At 48.1% G+C, this 17,805-nt stretch overlaps 1 protein-coding gene across 2 annotated transcripts; it reads left to right on the top strand.

Annotated features, from left to right (window-relative positions):
* Positions 1–7,372: 7,372 nt before the first annotated feature.
* Positions 7,373–11,170, top strand: Klk4 (kallikrein related peptidase 4). 2 transcript variants are annotated; one of them, XM_021168862.2, is made up of 5 exons: positions 7,373–7,436; positions 9,344–9,506; positions 9,732–9,982; positions 10,066–10,202; positions 11,018–11,170. In XM_021168862.2, exons 1-5 carry the CDS (start codon positions 7,373–7,375, stop codon positions 11,168–11,170), a joined length of 768 nt encoding a protein of 255 aa, XP_021024521.1. The 2 variants fall into 2 exon arrangements, with proteins under 2 accessions (XP_021024521.1, XP_085697053.1); XM_085840927.1 differs by having other exon boundaries at positions 7,376–7,458; positions 9,366–9,506.
* The last annotated feature ends 6,635 nt before the right edge of the window (positions 11,171–17,805 follow it).

The following is a 17,805-nucleotide window of genomic DNA, read 5'->3' as shown; positions in this document are numbered from 1 at the left end:
TTCCTTTCTGTCACTAGCCACATGGCCTCACCTGGTATAACTGCCTTCCTGTAGTTACCCATTCCATATGCCCCTGACCCTCAGCAAACCCCTCAGCAGGTTCTGGTTCCTTTCCTGGAGGAGTGACCCATATCTCCATTCCTGAAGGGTCTGGGTTATTTATCACCCTGCCTGGATTGGGTCGTTGTACTTTCTCACTGACCTAAATCACAGAACATAGTGACACCAAGAGGTGTCCTGAAAGATCTCCTCTACCCTCCAGACATGTTCTTCCTTATTTCCATAATGGAGAAGCAACCTAATTTCCCCCTGGTAGTCTGGATATATCACTTCTGCTAATACTGTTACACCTTTCTTAATTGGCTCAAGAGCATCAGGACCTCCAAATAACGAGGAAACTCTTAACTTCCAACTCAGTGAGCTGTGTGCTGTGTCCCCAGGAAGACGCTCTGCTTCTGAAACCAAAACCTCTAAGCCTGCAGAGCATAAGGTTGTGAGAACAGAAAGAATAAATTTTCCTAGCCAGTCACTAGCACTGATAGTGAGAATCATTTCCATTTCTACATCTTGGTTCCTGGGCCCATAAATCCTGGCTCGGGAGAATCAGCCCCATACATTGGACAAATTCACAGCCTTCCGGGGAAGCTTGCCCAGCCCCCCCAGGCTATTGCTACCCAGCTGGTGTTTTAGTGGATCTTTAAAAGGCCATTTCAGCTCCACCAATCCAGCTGTTTCAGGATGGTGTGGGACATAGTAAGACCAGGCTGGTGTTCCGATTAAAACAACAGCAGAAACTACGGGATTGTAAAGCGCAGGCTGGATGTGTGGATGTGTGTGCAGGGAATGCGAGACCCTGGGGATCTGGATGTGTTTTACAGGGGAAACCGTGAGCAACACAGAGCCTGCTGGGAGGCGTGTGCGTGTGCGTGTGTGTGTGTGTGTGTGTGTTGCTTCCCTCTCCCTTTCAGAAAGAATATAGAAACTGGGCTGGAGAGGTTGCTCAGAGGTTAAGAGCACTGACTGCTCTTCCAGAAGTCCTGAGTTCAATTCCCAGCAACCACATGGTGGCTCACAGCCATCTGTAAAATGGGATCAGATGCCCTCTTCTGGTGTGTCTGAAGACAGCTATAGCATACTCACATATAATAATAATAAATCAATCTTTTTTTTTAAAAGTAATATAGAAACCAAGATTTGACCATAAGAGAAGTACCATCTTTTACTATTGGCCGGTGGAGGTGTTAACCGGGGTGATGAGAGTTCAGATTCAGTCATGAAAACAGAAGTGAGCATGCCAGTTTCTCAAGTCCACAGTGAAGTCAAAATGAAGACCCTGTGACTCCAAGGGCAGCTCAGGTTTTCTTTCTGTTCAAAATTTTTATTTTTTTCCCCCTGTGGTTATCAGGACTCATCCCAGGCCCATGTGCATACTAGGAAAGTTCTCTACCCCTGAGCCATGTCCCCAGCTCCTCACTGGAAGCTAGGCAAAGGCTCTACCTCCGATGCACACCCCAGGCCTTCTCTTTTCTTTGTATTTTAGTACAGCAGGCTTTCACTATGACTTTCAGATGAAACTCCATCAGCAGTGTACAGTTCTGGGGAGCAACGAGGGACAGAACCCATGTCCACTTGCTTGATGTGTGTGCTCCATCACTGAGCCGCATCCCAACGGCAGTAGTGGTCCTCCGAGCTGGTTGTGGTGTTTACCGATGCCCCTCTTTACTTACCCAATTCAGCTCCCAGTTCCCCCTCACCTCCAACTGTCTGTCTCACTGTTGGGATCCAGCTGCATTCTCTGTGCCTGCTCCAGGCCAGACCCTCCCCACAAGCTGTTGAGATCCCCCAACCTCCCCATCTTCATGTATGGGATCCTGGAGATTGCCCCAACTTTGTTCTGGTTTCTCCTTGGAAGCCCTGTGGATTCTCCCACGGGCTTTGTCCATACTTAGGACAGAAAACACTGGTCTTTATGGAAGGTGACAGGTACTAAGATAGCTTCTTGCCATTGAGTAAAGCAAGGATGTCACCTGCATTTGCCCTCGAAGCTTGGTCTGCTTCCAACCTCATCTGTTTCGAAGGTTTAGCAGGAAAGTTTAACAGGTCCCCGAGATTGCTTGGGTTTCTAGCAGGAATCCAGCTAGGAAGTCTGGGGTTCTACCATAGAAGAGCATCCTCAGTAAGCAGCCTAGCTCACCTGTCTGCAACACAAGGGCCTGTTTTTCCAGTTTTGCTAGGAGTAGGCTCTGCCTGGCACCGCACCCCCCAACCTCAGTGCCTCTGGTTTCCCCTGTCCAGGCTGTACCTCACCTGTGTGTAAGATTAAAGGATGATAGCTCAAGTGAGAGATGTCCAGCCTGAGTGTGCCCTGGGCTCCCCATATCCTGTGTCCCTGAAGGAAGATGACATCTTTCAAACACCACAGTTTCCTGAGAGGCAATGTAAGAGTGTGATCAATATGCACTTAGGGTTTTACTGCTGTGAAGAGACATCATGGCCAAGGCAGCTCTTGTAAGGACAACATTTAATTGGGACAGGCTTACAGGGTCGGAGGTTCTGTCCACTATCATCCTGGTGGGAACATGGCACTGTCCAGGCAGGCATAGCACTGGAAAAGTTGAGAGTTCTACATCTTGTTTGGAAGGCAAACAGGAGAACACTGATGTCTTCCAGGCAGCTAGGAGGAAATTCTCAAAGCCCACCCCCTAATGACACACTTCCTCCAAGAAGGCCACACCTCCTAATAGTGCCACTCCCTGGGCCAAGCATCTTCAAACCACCACACACTTTGCTCTCAAGCTAGAAGTCTCAAGTTCACCGCCACTCTGCTTGCTGTGCAGCCTTCGGCCACAGTTTGATTTCTCTGTGTGTCTGTCTGTCTCTTGTTTCCATAGTTGGGCATAATTCTGGGCTTCTCAGAGTCATGTTTATAAAGCAATTCCAATAAAACATACAAAATAGAGGCGATCTAGAAAGGTTAGTCTTCCATTATATTTTTGAGCTGTTATTAATAATAATAATATTAATTATTTATTATATTACTTTTTATAATAATATTATTTATATTTTATATTTATTCTTTATAATTTTATTAGTTATAATATTATACATATTTTATTATATTTCATGTATGATATAATAAAATATAATATTTATTATTTATATTATTAATAGTATGTGTTCATATAATATTATAAATATTATTACTTACAATAGTATTATTCTACAGTTATTATTTATTATTATTATTATTATTATTATTATTATTATTATTATTCTACCCCTAGCACCCATGTTTCTCCACATCTGACTTTGGCCACCTTCTCACCGTGCAGGCTCCATCCTGCTCATTGTCTTGTTCTGTTCATCAGCTAAATCCCTCCAGCTTCAGCTTTTAACTGAATTTCAGTGTTTACTTGTCTCTCTGTGCCTCAGTTTCCTTATCTGTAAAACGAAGTCTATAGACCCCTATTCCACAAAATCATCAAGAGAAATGAATCACAGGTTGTGTGTCTCTAAGTCAGTAAACACACTTCAAAATCTAAATTTCTAGAACACCAAAATGACACCTTTGATTGGTAAATTCCCTTCCATGAAACATGTCGGGAAGACTGTGTAAAGCCACTGTGTATGTGGTGACTCAAACCTGCCGTCTTAGCACTTAGAGAGTTGGGGCAGGATTATCTGGAATTCAAGACCACCTTGAGCTATAGAGTGACTCTGTTTCAGAAAGAGTTTAATAGGGGTCCAAGATGGCTCAGTAGATCAACACACTTACAGAAGATCTGAATTCCATCCTTTGACTCACATGGTAGGAGAAGAGAACTGATTCTGCAAGTTGTGCTCTGACTTTGGTAAGCATGTAGTAGCATGCATGTACCCACACATACATACATACCTACATACATGTATACTTACATAAATACATACATATATGTATACTTACATAGGTACATATACACATACCAAACAAAATAAATATGATAATTTTGATAATTTAAAAAATATTTTATTTTTAGTTTTAGTTAAATGTGTGCTGCTGTGTGTGGATATGTGCACATGAGTATAGTGTCCAAGGAAGCCAGAAGAGGGCGACAGAGCCCCCTGGAACTGGAATTACAGGCATTTGTGAGCCACCCACTGGGACACAGTCTTGATTGTGACTGCTGAGCCACCTCTCCAATCTCACTGACTTCTCATGTATTTGAAAATGCTTGACAACCAGATTGAGGAGATGGCTCAGTGAGTAAAGTGCTTGTCTTACAAGCATGAGGACCTAACTTCTATTCCCAGAAAACAGATGAAAAAATAAAAAATGAAAAGTCAGGTATGGTCGTGCTTGTACTCCCAACATTGGAGAGGCAAAACCAGGATCCCTGGGACTCAGCCTCACTAAGCCAGTGAATCACAAGCCATGGAGAGACCCTGTCTTCAAAATATAAGAAAGATGGGTAACACCTGAGGAATGATGGCTGAGGCTGACCTCTGGCTTTACACGTGTATCCTTACACACATGTGGACCTAAACACACATGAAAACACACACACACACAAAGAGGGGTGGGAGAAAGAAAGAAAGAAAGATCTCAATTTCTTCTGGCCCAAGCACTCTGGGTAAAGAATCTTCCAGTCCTACTGTGTACAAACCCTGAAGGTAGAGTCAGAAGCAAAGGAGTGCTCCCCAGTTAAATAAATAATAGTACCCTATTGCTATGTCTGTTACTGTGACCCTGCCTATCAGTCTCCTCTCTCCCTGTCTGCCTCAGTGCTTGGGGTCCTATCTCTATCTCTATGTGCACCTGTTTAACCCCTCCATAGTGAATGAATATCACCAGCAAAAACAAGACACCGGAATCTGTGTCTCCCAGCCTAGGGGAAAGCAGATGTTAGGAGAATTCACACACAAACAGAAACATGCATATGTTTCTCCATGGTCTCTGAGAGATGTACGGTGTAAAGCCCCTACCCAGAATCCTCCAGTGAGGGATGAGTGTGAGGTTGTCACGTGTCCCTCCAGGTATGTGCTTCTGCTCTTCCCATCTGCAGATCTCCAAGTCTCCATCTCTCTGAGCCTTCACGTCCTTCTGTGGTCTGGCATCTCCCAGTTCTCTTGGTTCACATTTGTCCCTTCTTGTCTCTGAAATGGATTCCCATCTTAGTGCAAATAACCCCAATATGTGAGACCAGAAATGTCCCCACTGCCTACATCCATAACTCTAGGTCACCTCCACCTGACCCAGTGGGAAGACAGACAAGCACCACCCACCTGTTTGCTCTTTGCCTTAGCTGGCCTCCCTGTCATCAGTACTGGCCTCATCAATCACAGTATGTACCTATGAGACTTGATGCACCCAGGATGCCCATTTGAATCCCAGACTTTCCCACCAGACCCCAGCATCTCCCTCCTGGACTCCAGCATCTCCCTCCTGGACCCCAGCATCTCCCTCCTGGACCCCAGCATCTCCCTCCTGGACTCCAGCATCTCCCTCCTTGACTCTAGCATCTCCCTCCTGGACTCTAGCATCTCCCTCCTGGACCCCAGCATCTCCCTCCTGGACCCCAGCATCTCCCTCCTGGACTCCAGCATCTCCCTCCTGGACTCCAGCATCTCCCTCCTGGATTCCAGCATCTCCCTCCTGGACCCCAGCATCTCCCTCCTGGACCCCAGCATCTCCCTCCTGGACTCCAGCATCTTCCTCCTGGACTCCAGCATCTCCCTCCTGGACTCTAGCATCTCCCTCCTGGACTCTAGCATCTCCCTCCTGGACCCCAGCATCTCCCTCCTGGACCCCAGCATCTGTCTCCTGGACCCCAGCATCTCCCTCCTGGACTCCAGCATCTGCCTTCTGGACCCCAGTATCCCCCTCCTGGACCTCAGCATCTCCCATCAGACCCCAGCATCTCCCTCCTGGACCCCAGCATCTCCCACTTGAATCTCAGCGCTTTCCCAGTCATGGTCCAGCCTTCAATCCCTACCTCTGTCTCTCCTCACCAAGAGCAATTTCACAAAGTAAACAAGTCATGTCACTTCCTCTACCACTGAACCTTGATATCTAAGCCATTTCTGAAGGCTGCCTGTCTGCCTTGCTTCCCATGGGAATGCCATCCACGGACAAATACCAAGACGTCTTCTGATGCAACCTCACTTGCCTGGTTCCCACTCTTCCTCATAGTCATCTGACTCGGACACTACCAACTACCATTTATCTCTTGATTCCTCTGTCTTCTTGATTGTACATCTCTCCCCCTGATCACCGGGACAGGAGTCCCAGGAACATGGAGACATCACTCTTCCTAGTCCCTGACCTGATTTAGAATTCCAAGCATGAGAGCTGCCACTTGCTGTTGACTACGGGGTGCCTCTATCACAGCCTCGTTCCTAGGACCCTCTGCACTAGGTCATCTGCAGAAGGAGGATCTGTGTGCAAGGTTGTCTGACTTCAGGCTGAGCATGGAGTGATGCTTACCCAGATCCTATCGTGGGGAAAAGGAAGATGGAGAGGTGGGTCACAGATAAGATTTCCAAGGAAGTAGGAGATGCAGGCTGGATTTGGTGCTGGGGCAGTTTTCAGAGGACGAACAGAAGGACACAGAGGGAGACTATAGGAGTGAGGTAGGGGGAATTTCATTTAGTGAGTAAAAGGAGCCTGAGAGAAGGAAAGGATGAATGAAAGAACATGAAGGGGAGGCAAGGGAGGGGGAAGAATAAAGGCCAGAGAGGCTGGGGTCTGGACACTGTTCCCTCCCTGTGCCCCAGACTCCACCTGACTTGGAGGCAGCCTGAAGGCTTTGAGCTGGAGCCTGCAGCATCTGACGTATGGAATGTGTCCCCTGGGGGGCAGGCCAGCCCCAGCTGAGGAAGCTTATAAGCCCCATGGGGGCCCCTGTGGGTAGCAAACCAGCTCAGCTTAGCTCAGCTCAGCCGCAGAATCCGGAGCCCAGAAGCAGCAGGTGAGACACACACTCTCTCTCTTGCTTTCACTCTCTCTGTTTAGAAGCATCCCTGCATTCCTCTCTGGACCTCTGGCTCTGATCTCTGCCTCTCAGACTGCCTCCAACCAGATAGATCTCTTGAATGCCCTGTCGGGCTCTTCCATCTGTCCTAAGTGAAGCCCTGTCGTGGTCTTTCATCTGTCCTAAGTGAAGATGTATGCCTCCATTTCTCCACACCCCCACCCATCCTTAAATAAATGCTTCACCCTCCTCCTCCTTCTCCTCCTTCTCCTCCTCTTCCTTTTTACTTCTTCCCCTTTCTCTCTGTCTCTTTCTACCCGATCACATCCCACAAATGAAAAAGGCAAGGGAGAGGTCATGGGGAGGCAGGGAGTAAAGACTACCGTCCAGCTTCATTGTTGTCTTCATTTCCAGGAGCCAACATGATGGTCACTGCACGAACCCCCTGGGGCTGGTTCCTGGGGTACCTCATCCTTGAGGTCACAGGTATCTGAGTGTGTGTGTCATGGTGTGTGCCCCAGTGAACAGTGTCAGCCAACAGCAGGACTCAGTGTCCTACTGTTTCTGACTGTCTGATGTGGCAGTATGATGTGACTGTGTGTGGTCATGGCTGTAAAGGGTGACAGATCCTGAAAAGGAGCGACAGTCTTAGTGGTACCACTAAGGGGAAGACAGGATCTGTGCCCAGTTCCTGAGTGACTAGTTGATTCTTTCTGTTAAACTCCCTATGTACATCAGGCTAGTCTCAAACTTTCAGAAGTAAGGCTGCCTCTGTCCCCTGAATGCTAGAGTTGATACCTGACCCACTTATTTATTTTTTAAAGAGTCTTACTTAGTCCAGGCTGGCTGTGAATTCACCAAGCAGCCAAGAACAACCTTAAATTTCCGATCCTTCTGCCTCTGCCTCCTAAGTGCTGGGGTTATAGGTGTGTACCACCATGCCCAGTTTACTTGGTGCTGTGGTGCTGGGATCCAAACCCAAGGCTTTGTGCATGCTAAACCAGCACTCCCTCCCAGCCCCCTCTGGGATAAAGATGTTGCCTGGGTGAATGGGCTGTGGCTGGATATGCCTGAGGGGAGGTGCATGGAAGCACAGCTGTGCCACAAAAGCTTAACAGCTCCTGGAGTCGTGACTGTGTGAGAGGGAGAAATGGTTCCTGGGTCCTGAAGATCAGCCTGAGAATCCAAGCTGACCCGTCTTCCTGACAAAGGACTCTAATCCAGTGTGCTGATGATCCTGGCTCCCAGACCTAAGAAGGCTCCTGGCTTTAACTCCTCTCAAGGAACCTGCCTGACTCCACCCCTCTGAGCCCTAACCCCATCCCTCTCAGCCCTGACTCCACCCCTCTGAGCCCTGACCCCATCCCTCTCAGTCCTGATTCCACCCCTCTGAACCCTGACTCCACCCTGAAGTTCTCGGTCCACTCCAGTCACCAGTTGCTTGGTGACTGAAGACTAGTCCCATGTCCTATGTCCTGAATCACCATCCAGTCCTGACTCTGCCAGCCCCTTCACCGTAATTCTCCTCTCTCTAGCTGACTTTTATGAACTCTGAAGCTTCACCCATACTCCTGTTCTCAGACTCCGTCCCTAAGAACCAGCCTCTTTGCCTGTCCTCAGCCACTCCCACATCCCCGAAGTAAGACCTTGTCCCCAGATCTGCCCAGCTTATGTGGTGAACTCTAAGCCTTCTCAGGAGGCAGAGACCACGGTCTCTACATTGACACCCTGCTATGATGAGCCCTGCCTGCAACCAGTCCAGACTCTTGCCTCAACCACTCAGCTTTAAAGCAGTTTCCTTCCCCTTTTCCATGACACCTCCCCTGAGACCTCGGAAGCCCCAGCCACATTTCTGCTCTGAAACCCTCCCTGGTCCAGCGCCCTCATGCTGTCCCCAGCCCTGGCTCTACCCCTGAAAGCCTGGACAAGCCCCTGCAGTAAATCTTACCTCCAGGGACAGCGAGGCTGTGTCCTGAACCTGTCTCTAGCAATGACCCAGACCGTAAAACCCTAATTCCATCCCCAAACTCTTAACCAAGTCCTTAACTTTGATATCCTACCCTTAGGAACCCTAATCCTATCTCTTGAGCTGATTCCCTACCATGACCTCGCCCTGAGGCTCTAACCACTCCCCTTCACTCAGACCCTGTGGGAAAGAACTCTAATCCAGGATTCATAGTTTGTTTCCAGTCTCGACCCTACCTTCTCCCCCTCCCCCCGCAACAACACACACATCCACCCACTGAAACCTCTGATTACGTCACTTCACTCAAACATCCCCTTCACTCAAACATCACCCCCATAGCTCTGAGCTCTCATCTGGACCCTGCTCCCATCCCAGAAGCCTTGAACGCCCCTGCTCCACACCCTCCCAATCCTGACTCCATCCCTAGGAGCCTCCGCCTCAAGTGTCAGCAGCCGGATCATACAAGGCCAGGACTGCTCCCCACACTCGCAACCCTGGCAGGCGGCACTGTTCTCAGAAGACGGATTTTTCTGCTCGGGCGTCTTGGTGCATCCGCAGTGGGTGCTGTCAGCAGCACATTGCTTACAGGAGTGAGTGGGGTGGTAGGGCAGGATGCTGAGGGGAGGGGTTTCAATATCACACGCGGCCTGCAGAGGGCGCGCAAGTGGCCACAGTGTTGAGGGGAACCCAAACCTAAGGGACGGGGCAGTCTAGGGGAAAGGAAAGGCAAGCAGGAGAGCGCTGTTGCTTTAGGGTGGAGGATGAGTTGGGAGATACAGGTGCCACTGTATACTCACCTTCTGGGTGATCCTCAGGTCCTACATCGTGGGACTGGGCCTGCATAACCTGAAAGGCTCCAAAGAGCCTGGCAGCCGGATGTTAGAGGCCCACCTCTCCATCCAGCACCCCAACTTCAACGATCCTTCTTTTGCCAACGATCTCATGCTCATCAAACTAAACGAATCAGTGATAGAGTCTAACACCATCAGGAGCATCCCTGTGGCTACCCAATGCCCCACTCCTGGAGATACCTGCCTAGTCTCTGGTTGGGGTCAACTAAAGAATGGTAAGCTGCTGGGAACAGGGTTGCCTTCTCTGAGAAGTTCCCTACACAGCCAAAATGGACTGACCCTCCATTGTGTGCCCCAGGGAAACTGCCCAGCCTCCTGCAGTGTGTGAATCTCTTGGTGGCATCAGAGGAGACTTGCCGGATGCTGTATGACCCTGTGTACCACCTCAGTATGTTCTGCGCTGGAGGAGGACAGGACCAAAAGGACTCGTGCAATGTGAGACTCGGGGAGGGTGGAACAGAGACGAGGCAGGGAGGTGCAGAAGGTACACCCGAGGCACACTGAGGTGGACTGTGAGACGTGGGGGAGCCACCGCTTTAATCTCAGCAGGGTAGGCAGAGTCAGGTGATGTCTGTAAGTTCAAGGCCAGCCAGATATACACAGTGAGACCCTTTCTCAAAAAGAGGAGGAGATGGAGGAAGAGAATGGAGGAGGGGAGGAAAGAGGATCAAGGAGGCAGAGACCCAGAAGCCAGGCATAGTGGTTCTAACCTATAACCGTAGCCATTCAGCCCCTCCCACAGTGAGGAGCTAGGGCGTGGCTCAGGGGTAGAGCACCTCAACAAAGGCACTGGGTTCTGCTTCCAGTACTACAAACAAACAAACAAACAAACAAACAAACACCACTAAGTAGATCTAGGAAGAAACAGAAATAGCCATTCTGAGAAAAAGTGAAAACGAAGGAAACACAAACACACACAGAACACAAAGACACAGAGGCAGAAAAACAAGCCCTGAAGGAGACAGATAGACAGACAGGGCAAGCAACAAGCCCCAGGAAAGCAGTCAGTTGTGTGGACACAGGGCTCTGGCAAGGGAATGTGGCTGGTTTCCTTCTGTCTCTGTCTATGATGCTTACTTATGGGGATGCTCTGAGACTTTCTGCTCATGCTCTCCTGGATTCTGACTCTCTCTCCCTCACCCTCCCCTACACCCCTCTCCCTCTTCCTCTCTCTCCCACCTCCCTTTCACTTTCCCCCTCCCCCTCTCCTCCTCTTTCCTTCCCCTCCCTCCCTCCCCTCTCTCTCTCAGGGGGACTCTGGGGGTCCCATAGTATGCAACAGATCCCTACAAGGGCTCGTGTCTATGGGACAAGGAAAGTGTGGGCAGCCTGGCATACCAAGTGTCTACACCAATCTCTGCAAGTTCACTAACTGGATCCAGACCACCATTCAGACAAGCTAGCTATGGACTGACTACACCGCCCACATGAAGCCTGCTGAGGGAACCTGAGACTCAGGATTGCTCCCAGCCCTTCTCCCTCAGATCTACAAGTTCAGGCCCTAGCCTCCTCCCTCAGACTCACAAATCCAGACTCCAATCTCCTCCCTCAGACCCACAAGTCCAGACTCCAATCGCCTCTCTCAGACCCAAGGATTCAGACCACAACATCCTCTTTCAGGTTCAGGGATCCATGCCACAACCTCCTCCCTGGAACACAGGAGTGGAACCCACCTGCATTTTCCTCTGTGTGCAGTGTCCTCTAGTAGCTCAGTATTGACCCAGCCTTGCCTTTGTCACCCTTAGACTTGTCTCCCCCCGCCCCCTCCCCAAGCACCTTATGTCTGTCTCCGCAGGGATCCACAAATAAAAGACCTCTCAGTTCTGTTTGAAGCATCCTCTGCGTCCCTTTCCACTCATGGGATATTCCAACACATGGCTTTTCCTCTTGGCTTCCCAACTGTGCAATGACAATGTACACCAGGAGGCCCCTGGCTCTTGATGCAGCAGCCTGTGTCAGTGATGCTAAGAGACACCCATTCCATGATGTCCTTTCATCTCCAAAAGGGGGGTTTCCAGCTTTACAGCTTCTGTTGTGATTGGTCTGCTTTTGGTTTTGTCTTTCGATTTTAAGATCTACTTCTTATTTTTATTTATGTGTATTTGTGTGTGTGTGTGTGTACAAGCACACACACTTGTGTAAGTGCAGTGGCCATGGAGACTAGAAGAGGGCAGCAGATCCCCTGGAGCTGGAGTTACAGGGGCTGTAAGCCGCTGAACATGGTTGCTGGGAATCCAACCCCCATTTTCTGAGAGAGCAGCGGTCTTCTCAACCACGCAGCCATCTCTCAAGCCCATTTTTTGTCTTCTTTGTCACACTTAAAAAAAAGAATGTTTCTCTGTACCTGTCTCAGGATTCAGCTGCTATTGCTGGAGCTGATGGAAAAAAAAAAATCTAAGATGCCTGCTGTGAGACCCAGAGACAGAGACAGGACACACTCAGCACCCATAATAGGAGGAATTTCTATTAAGCTCCTCATTAATAAATTTTACCGGCAAGGTGGTGCATATCACATATCTGTAGTACAAGCTGAGGTAGGGAGGTGAAGAGTTCAAGGCCATTCCCAAACAAACAAGCCAGATAGGTAGGTAGATAGATAGATAGATAGATAGACAGATGATTGATTTTTGAATGTGCCTACAAAGGAAGTATAAAACTTTCGGCCACCTTTTCTTTAAGTATTTAGTCTTGTTGTGCTTTATTTTGTTTTGCTTTGAAACAGAACCATAGGTAACCCAGGCCGGCCTGGGATTCATTATGCAGCTAAGGATGAGCTTAAGTTTCTGACCCTTCTGGCTGCACCTCCCAAGCCCTGGGATGACAGGTGTGTGCCACCACACCCGACTATCAAAAATCTTTATGTATCATTAACAGATTCTCAGACAGATAAAATATGGAGTAAGTTACTAAAGGTAGCATCAACAAGTTCCTCATCATTGAAGAGTTTCACAGTGACTTGGAGAAAATGACAGAAAGAACAGCGGAGACAGAAATGAGTGGGTGTGTGCAAATGATTCACAAAGTGTGATCAGCACACCTGTGAAACAGTGTATCCTCTGTCTGTAGAACATACAACTCCTCACATACACACACCTACCAAGATTGCTGACACTGCAGAACGTATCCAGCTCAAGTGTCAATTGTACACAGAGCAGAATTTTAGGGAGATTTTAAAATGGCACACCAAGTTAGAAAACAATCTAGCAGATTCCTTTTTAAAGTGTGTGTGTGTGTGTGTGTGTGTGTGTGTGTGTGTGTGTGTGCATGTGTGACTATTGCTGTACGTGTACCACAACACATATGTGAAGGTCAGAAGACTGCCTAGAGTGCTGGTCCTTCCACCTTGAGACAGAGTCTCTTGTTTGCTGCTATAGTCAGCAGGCCAGCTTCTAGGAATTCTCTTGTCTCCACCTCCCATCTCAGCATACAAGTGCTGGGATTACAGTTGCAGACACTATTTTGTCTAGCTTTCATGTGGGTGCTGGGGACCATCAATGGTTGCACAGCAAGTGATTTACAGGGGGGCATCTTTCCAGCCCTCTAGCAGATTCTTGCACATGCGTCTGCTTGATGGTCATCACTTTCACCTCCAGTTATTTACCTAAGATCTGTGGGGAAAACTAAAAATAGAAGCCCTGCTTAGGAATGGGGAAGGCAACTAAGTAGAGTGCTTACCTTCCACACATGGAGCCCTGGGTCCCATCACCACACTGTATAAGCCAGGCGTGCTGGAATAAGCCCATAACTCCAGTACTTGGGAGGCAGAGGTAGGAGGACCAGGAGCTCAAGACAGTCCTCAGTTACTTGCCTAGTTTAATGCCAGTCTGGGCTGTTGTCCCTTCCCCTTATCTCGCAAATGTTTTACTTAGAAATCAGGTTGGAAATAGCTCAAGTGTGTACAGTTAGTGAATGATATAGGGACCTGGGGTGAAATGGAACACGCAGTGATTAAAGGAAAGAAAATGGATGGCATGAGCAGTAGTTTGCTTACATATGAAAACCCTTTTGTACCAGGAAGCCATGCACGGACTGCTATATACACTATGAATCAATCAGTGAAATATCATGGACGTGTGTGTGTGTGTGTGTGTGTGTGTGTGTGTGTCCAGCTAGAAAAAGGCATCAGATGCCCAGAGCTACAGTAACAGGTGGTTGTAAGCAGCCTGGTGTGGGTGCTGAGAGCCCAACTTGGGTTCTCTGCAAGAGCTGTACCTGTTTATCACCACTGAGCCATCTCTCCAGCCAGGAACTCTTAATGCACAATTACATGAATCAGGTTCACATGTGGCCATATTTATAGGGAATTCCTTGATTGTTAATAGACATAGGAATACCCAGCCCACTGTAGGTGGTGCCATACCTTAGGCAGGGGGTCCTGAACTGTATAAGAGAGGAACAAACAGGGTGAGAGCAAGCAAGGGTGCATTTATTCTTGTTTGTTCGTGACTTCTGATGGGATGTGACTAGCTGCTTGAGTTCCTGCCTCAGTGTCCCCAAAATGAGAGACTGTGACTTTGAATCACCAGCCAAACAAACCCTCTCCTACCTGTAGCTTTGTGTCAGAGTATTTTATCACAGCGACAGAAAGGGTCACAACATCCTGGGAGGGTCACAGGAGGACATGCAGAGTTGATAAAAAAATGTCCTATAACTTTTTGAGTGTGAGAGTTTCACAGATCCAGGCCTTTGTGGGGTCTTGTTACACTATTTATTTGAAATCTGAGCTCTACACTGAGTATTCATCAGTAAAGAGCTATCCCTCAATTAAGAAAACCACAAACAGTATTTACCACAAAATGAGCCAAACCGAGATAGCCTACAGAGCAAATCTCAACAAAACCTTCTTTGTGATGTACTCAGTGCATTGTCTGGCCTCAAAGTCATCACCAAATCCTGACGTATGACCAGAAAAGGACCACGTGTTCACGACTGAAAAAAAGCACATCTAAGGAAGCCATCGTTCAAATGAGACACATAATAGAAATTAGAAATTATTTTTAAGTGAATAGTAAATAAATATCTGCTGCTGGGTGGTGGTGGTGCAGGCCTTTAATCCTAGCACCCAGGAGGCAGAGGCAGGCAGAGCTCTGAGTTTGAGGCCAGACTGGTCTACAGTGTTCCAGACAGCCAGAGTAACAGAGTGAGACTGTGCCTCAAAGAAAGAAAGAGAGAGAGAGAGAGAGAAAGAGAGAGAGAGAGAGAGAGAGAGAGAGAGAGAAAGAAAGAAAGAGAGAGAGAAAGGAAGGAAGGAGGGGGAGGGAGGGAGGGAAGGAAGGAAAGAAGGAAGAAAGAAAGAAAGAAAGAAAGAAAGAAAGAAAGAAAGAAAGAAAGAAAGAAAGAAAGGAAGGAAGGAAGGAAGGAAGGAAGGAAGAAGGAAAGAAAAAAGAAAACAAAGAAGGAATGTGTGCCTGTTACATAGCCATCAGCACACAGTCAAGGGGGGAAAAAAGCCAAGAAATCATTACTAAGACAGCAAATAAATCTAAAAAAAAAAAAAAAAAAAAAAAAAAAAGATGAAAAAGGAAAGAAATATTAAAGAAGCTGGGGAAATGGCTAAGTAGTTAAGAACACTGACTGCTCTTACAAAGGTCCTGGGTTCAGTTCCCAACACCTACCTGGTAGCTGACAACTGCCTAACACCCCTGCTCCAGGAATATAATACCCTCTTCTTATCTCTATGGGCACCTACACTCATGTACACACACACACACACACACACACACTTAAAATAAATCTTTAAAATTTTTTCAGTCACAAAATTTCACTTATTTTATAAATAGATATTCATGGAGTATCCAGAATGGGTGACTCCACAGAAAGAGATGCAGGCGCTGAAACTCATGGTGTGAGGCTTCTGAACTATGATGACTGCTGGTGCCTTGAGGCTCATGTATGAAGGTGTGTGTGTGTGCGTGTGTGTGTGTGCGTGTGTGATGTATGATAGATAGCACATGCAAACGCCACAGGAGGACATCAAGTGTCTCTTCAGACAGGGCCTTTTGTTGACCCTGGAGCTCCTTCTCCCTTTGTCCCCCACCGCTCTGGGGTTACAGACAACCACCCCTGGCTTTTTACATGGGAACTAGGGATTGAACTCAGGTCCTCTTGCTTACGTAACAAGTGTTCAGTGAACCATCTCTCCAGTCCCTCATATATGAAGGCTTGGCACATCTTCCTCTGAAGAAAAGATACATGGTCTGTTAGTTCCCACAGGACAATGACAGACCTCAGAATGTTGGTTGTCAACGTTCAACTCTAAGGAACAGGATGAAGCCCAGGAGGGGAGGGAAAGCCAGTATGTCTCTTTTTATGTTTAATGTAAGGGTCAATGGTCTCTTATGTCAGTCGTGTAGTGATTTCCTCTGAATCAAGCTGTTTCCTCTTGCAGGGAGGGGGTGGGGCTCATGAGATTCGGGGAGTAGATACAACATACATGTTTTGAGAAGTTCCTGCAATTTACAGGATTCACAAGCACCCTCCCTCAAGTTATACAAGCAGTGACAATTGATGAGGACAGAAGAAATCTGATCACCCCAGTACCTGTAAGCCCTGCAGCGAGCTTCAGGAGCACAACTTTGTGAGTTGTCACCCCCCATGGAAACCAAGCCACCAAGACTTAGCTGCTGTCGTTCTTGGTCATCACATCTCGAGCTCTTGTCTACAATGTGGCCTCTTTTCTGGAGTAGATGAAGGTTCCCCTTAGGAACCACTCTTACCCATAGTTTAGTTTGTTACATTTAGCTTCAGTAGAAGCAAGAATATATCAAAGGACAACAGTATCCTGTGCATGCCCCTCCAGAAGGTAGGGCCTCCGGGGAAGTCAGCTGAGACTGGCTTTGACCTTCTCATCATACCCAGGCACAAGCCCTTTTATTTGTCAGCCCTAGTGTTGCTGGTTGTATCCTTGTGACCTTGACATCTGTTCACGTCAAATTGATACTTGCCATGGTAGCAATGTAAGTCCCAGGGCCTGCCTTCAAAGCCTCTTATCTCCAAAGTCAAGATACAGACTCTGAAGCCTAGGCTTCTCATGCCAAGATCAGACTGTGAGCCCCAAGCTCTGAACTTCAGGGTACCCTGCAAATCCCAGAACCCTCACTTCCATTCTGATGCCCCACACGGCGACATACCACACACATGCAGACCAGGGCCAGCTATTGTTGCCACCTGTTTGTGTAAGTAAAAGGTTAGAAAGCCAGCCATGCAACCAGAGGCCAGAGGATCAGAAGTTCAAGGCCTCAAGGTTCAGTTATATAGTAAGTTGGAAACCAGTCTGGACTGCAGAAAACTGTCTCAAAAACAAACACACAAATCATAATTGAACTTTGAGGCTGGGCGTTGTTCACATGACTATAATCCTGTCAATTAGGAGGTTAAGGCACGAGGATCAAGAATTTAAGGCCTCTCTTGTGAGGAAAGAGGTGGGGAGGTAGGGAGAAAGGGAGGGAGGCACAGAGGGAAAAGGAGGGAAAGCCAGGAACTTATGTGATCCAAGCACGTGGGAAGTGGAGGCAGGAGGACCATATATTCAAGGGCATCACCAGATACAGGTGATTTTAATGCTAGGCTGGGCTATGTGAGACTCAGGAAGGAAAGATGGAGGTAAGCGGGGGGGGGGGGGCGTGGGGAGGGGGAAGAGAAAGAGCCGATCAGAGAGTCACCTGTCCCCCTCATCCACCCAGGAGGAGCTATTTTTGTGCCAGAGCAGCAAGAGTGAGTAATTGTAGCAGCAACTGTCTAGCCCACAAAACCTAAAATCATTACTTTCTGGACCTTAACCGTCAGTGTTCACCAACCTCTGGTCTGGATTCCACAGTCCTGACAGTCTCCATCCCAGCCCCAAACACAGCAGACCAGACTGGGAAGGTGACGTCAGAGTTCACACCTCAGCTCCGTTCAGCATGCTATCTACTGTTTGCATCAGACTATGATGGGCCCCCAAGCACGTTCAGACAAGTAGACACTCAGATCTGTGTAGAGAGAGGAGGAGGGGGAGGAGGGAGACAGGCATGAGGGAAGGCTGGGGAGAAGGATGGTG

The sequence above is a fragment of the Mus caroli genome, unplaced genomic scaffold (genome assembly GCF_978045245.1).
Source record: "Mus caroli unplaced genomic scaffold, Mus_caroli_1 scaffold_8, whole genome shotgun sequence".
NCBI classification, from domain to species: domain Eukaryota; kingdom Metazoa; phylum Chordata; class Mammalia; order Rodentia; family Muridae; genus Mus; species Mus caroli.
Note: the sequence above shows the minus strand (reverse complement) of the source record. Positions and strands in the feature narration are given on the sequence as shown.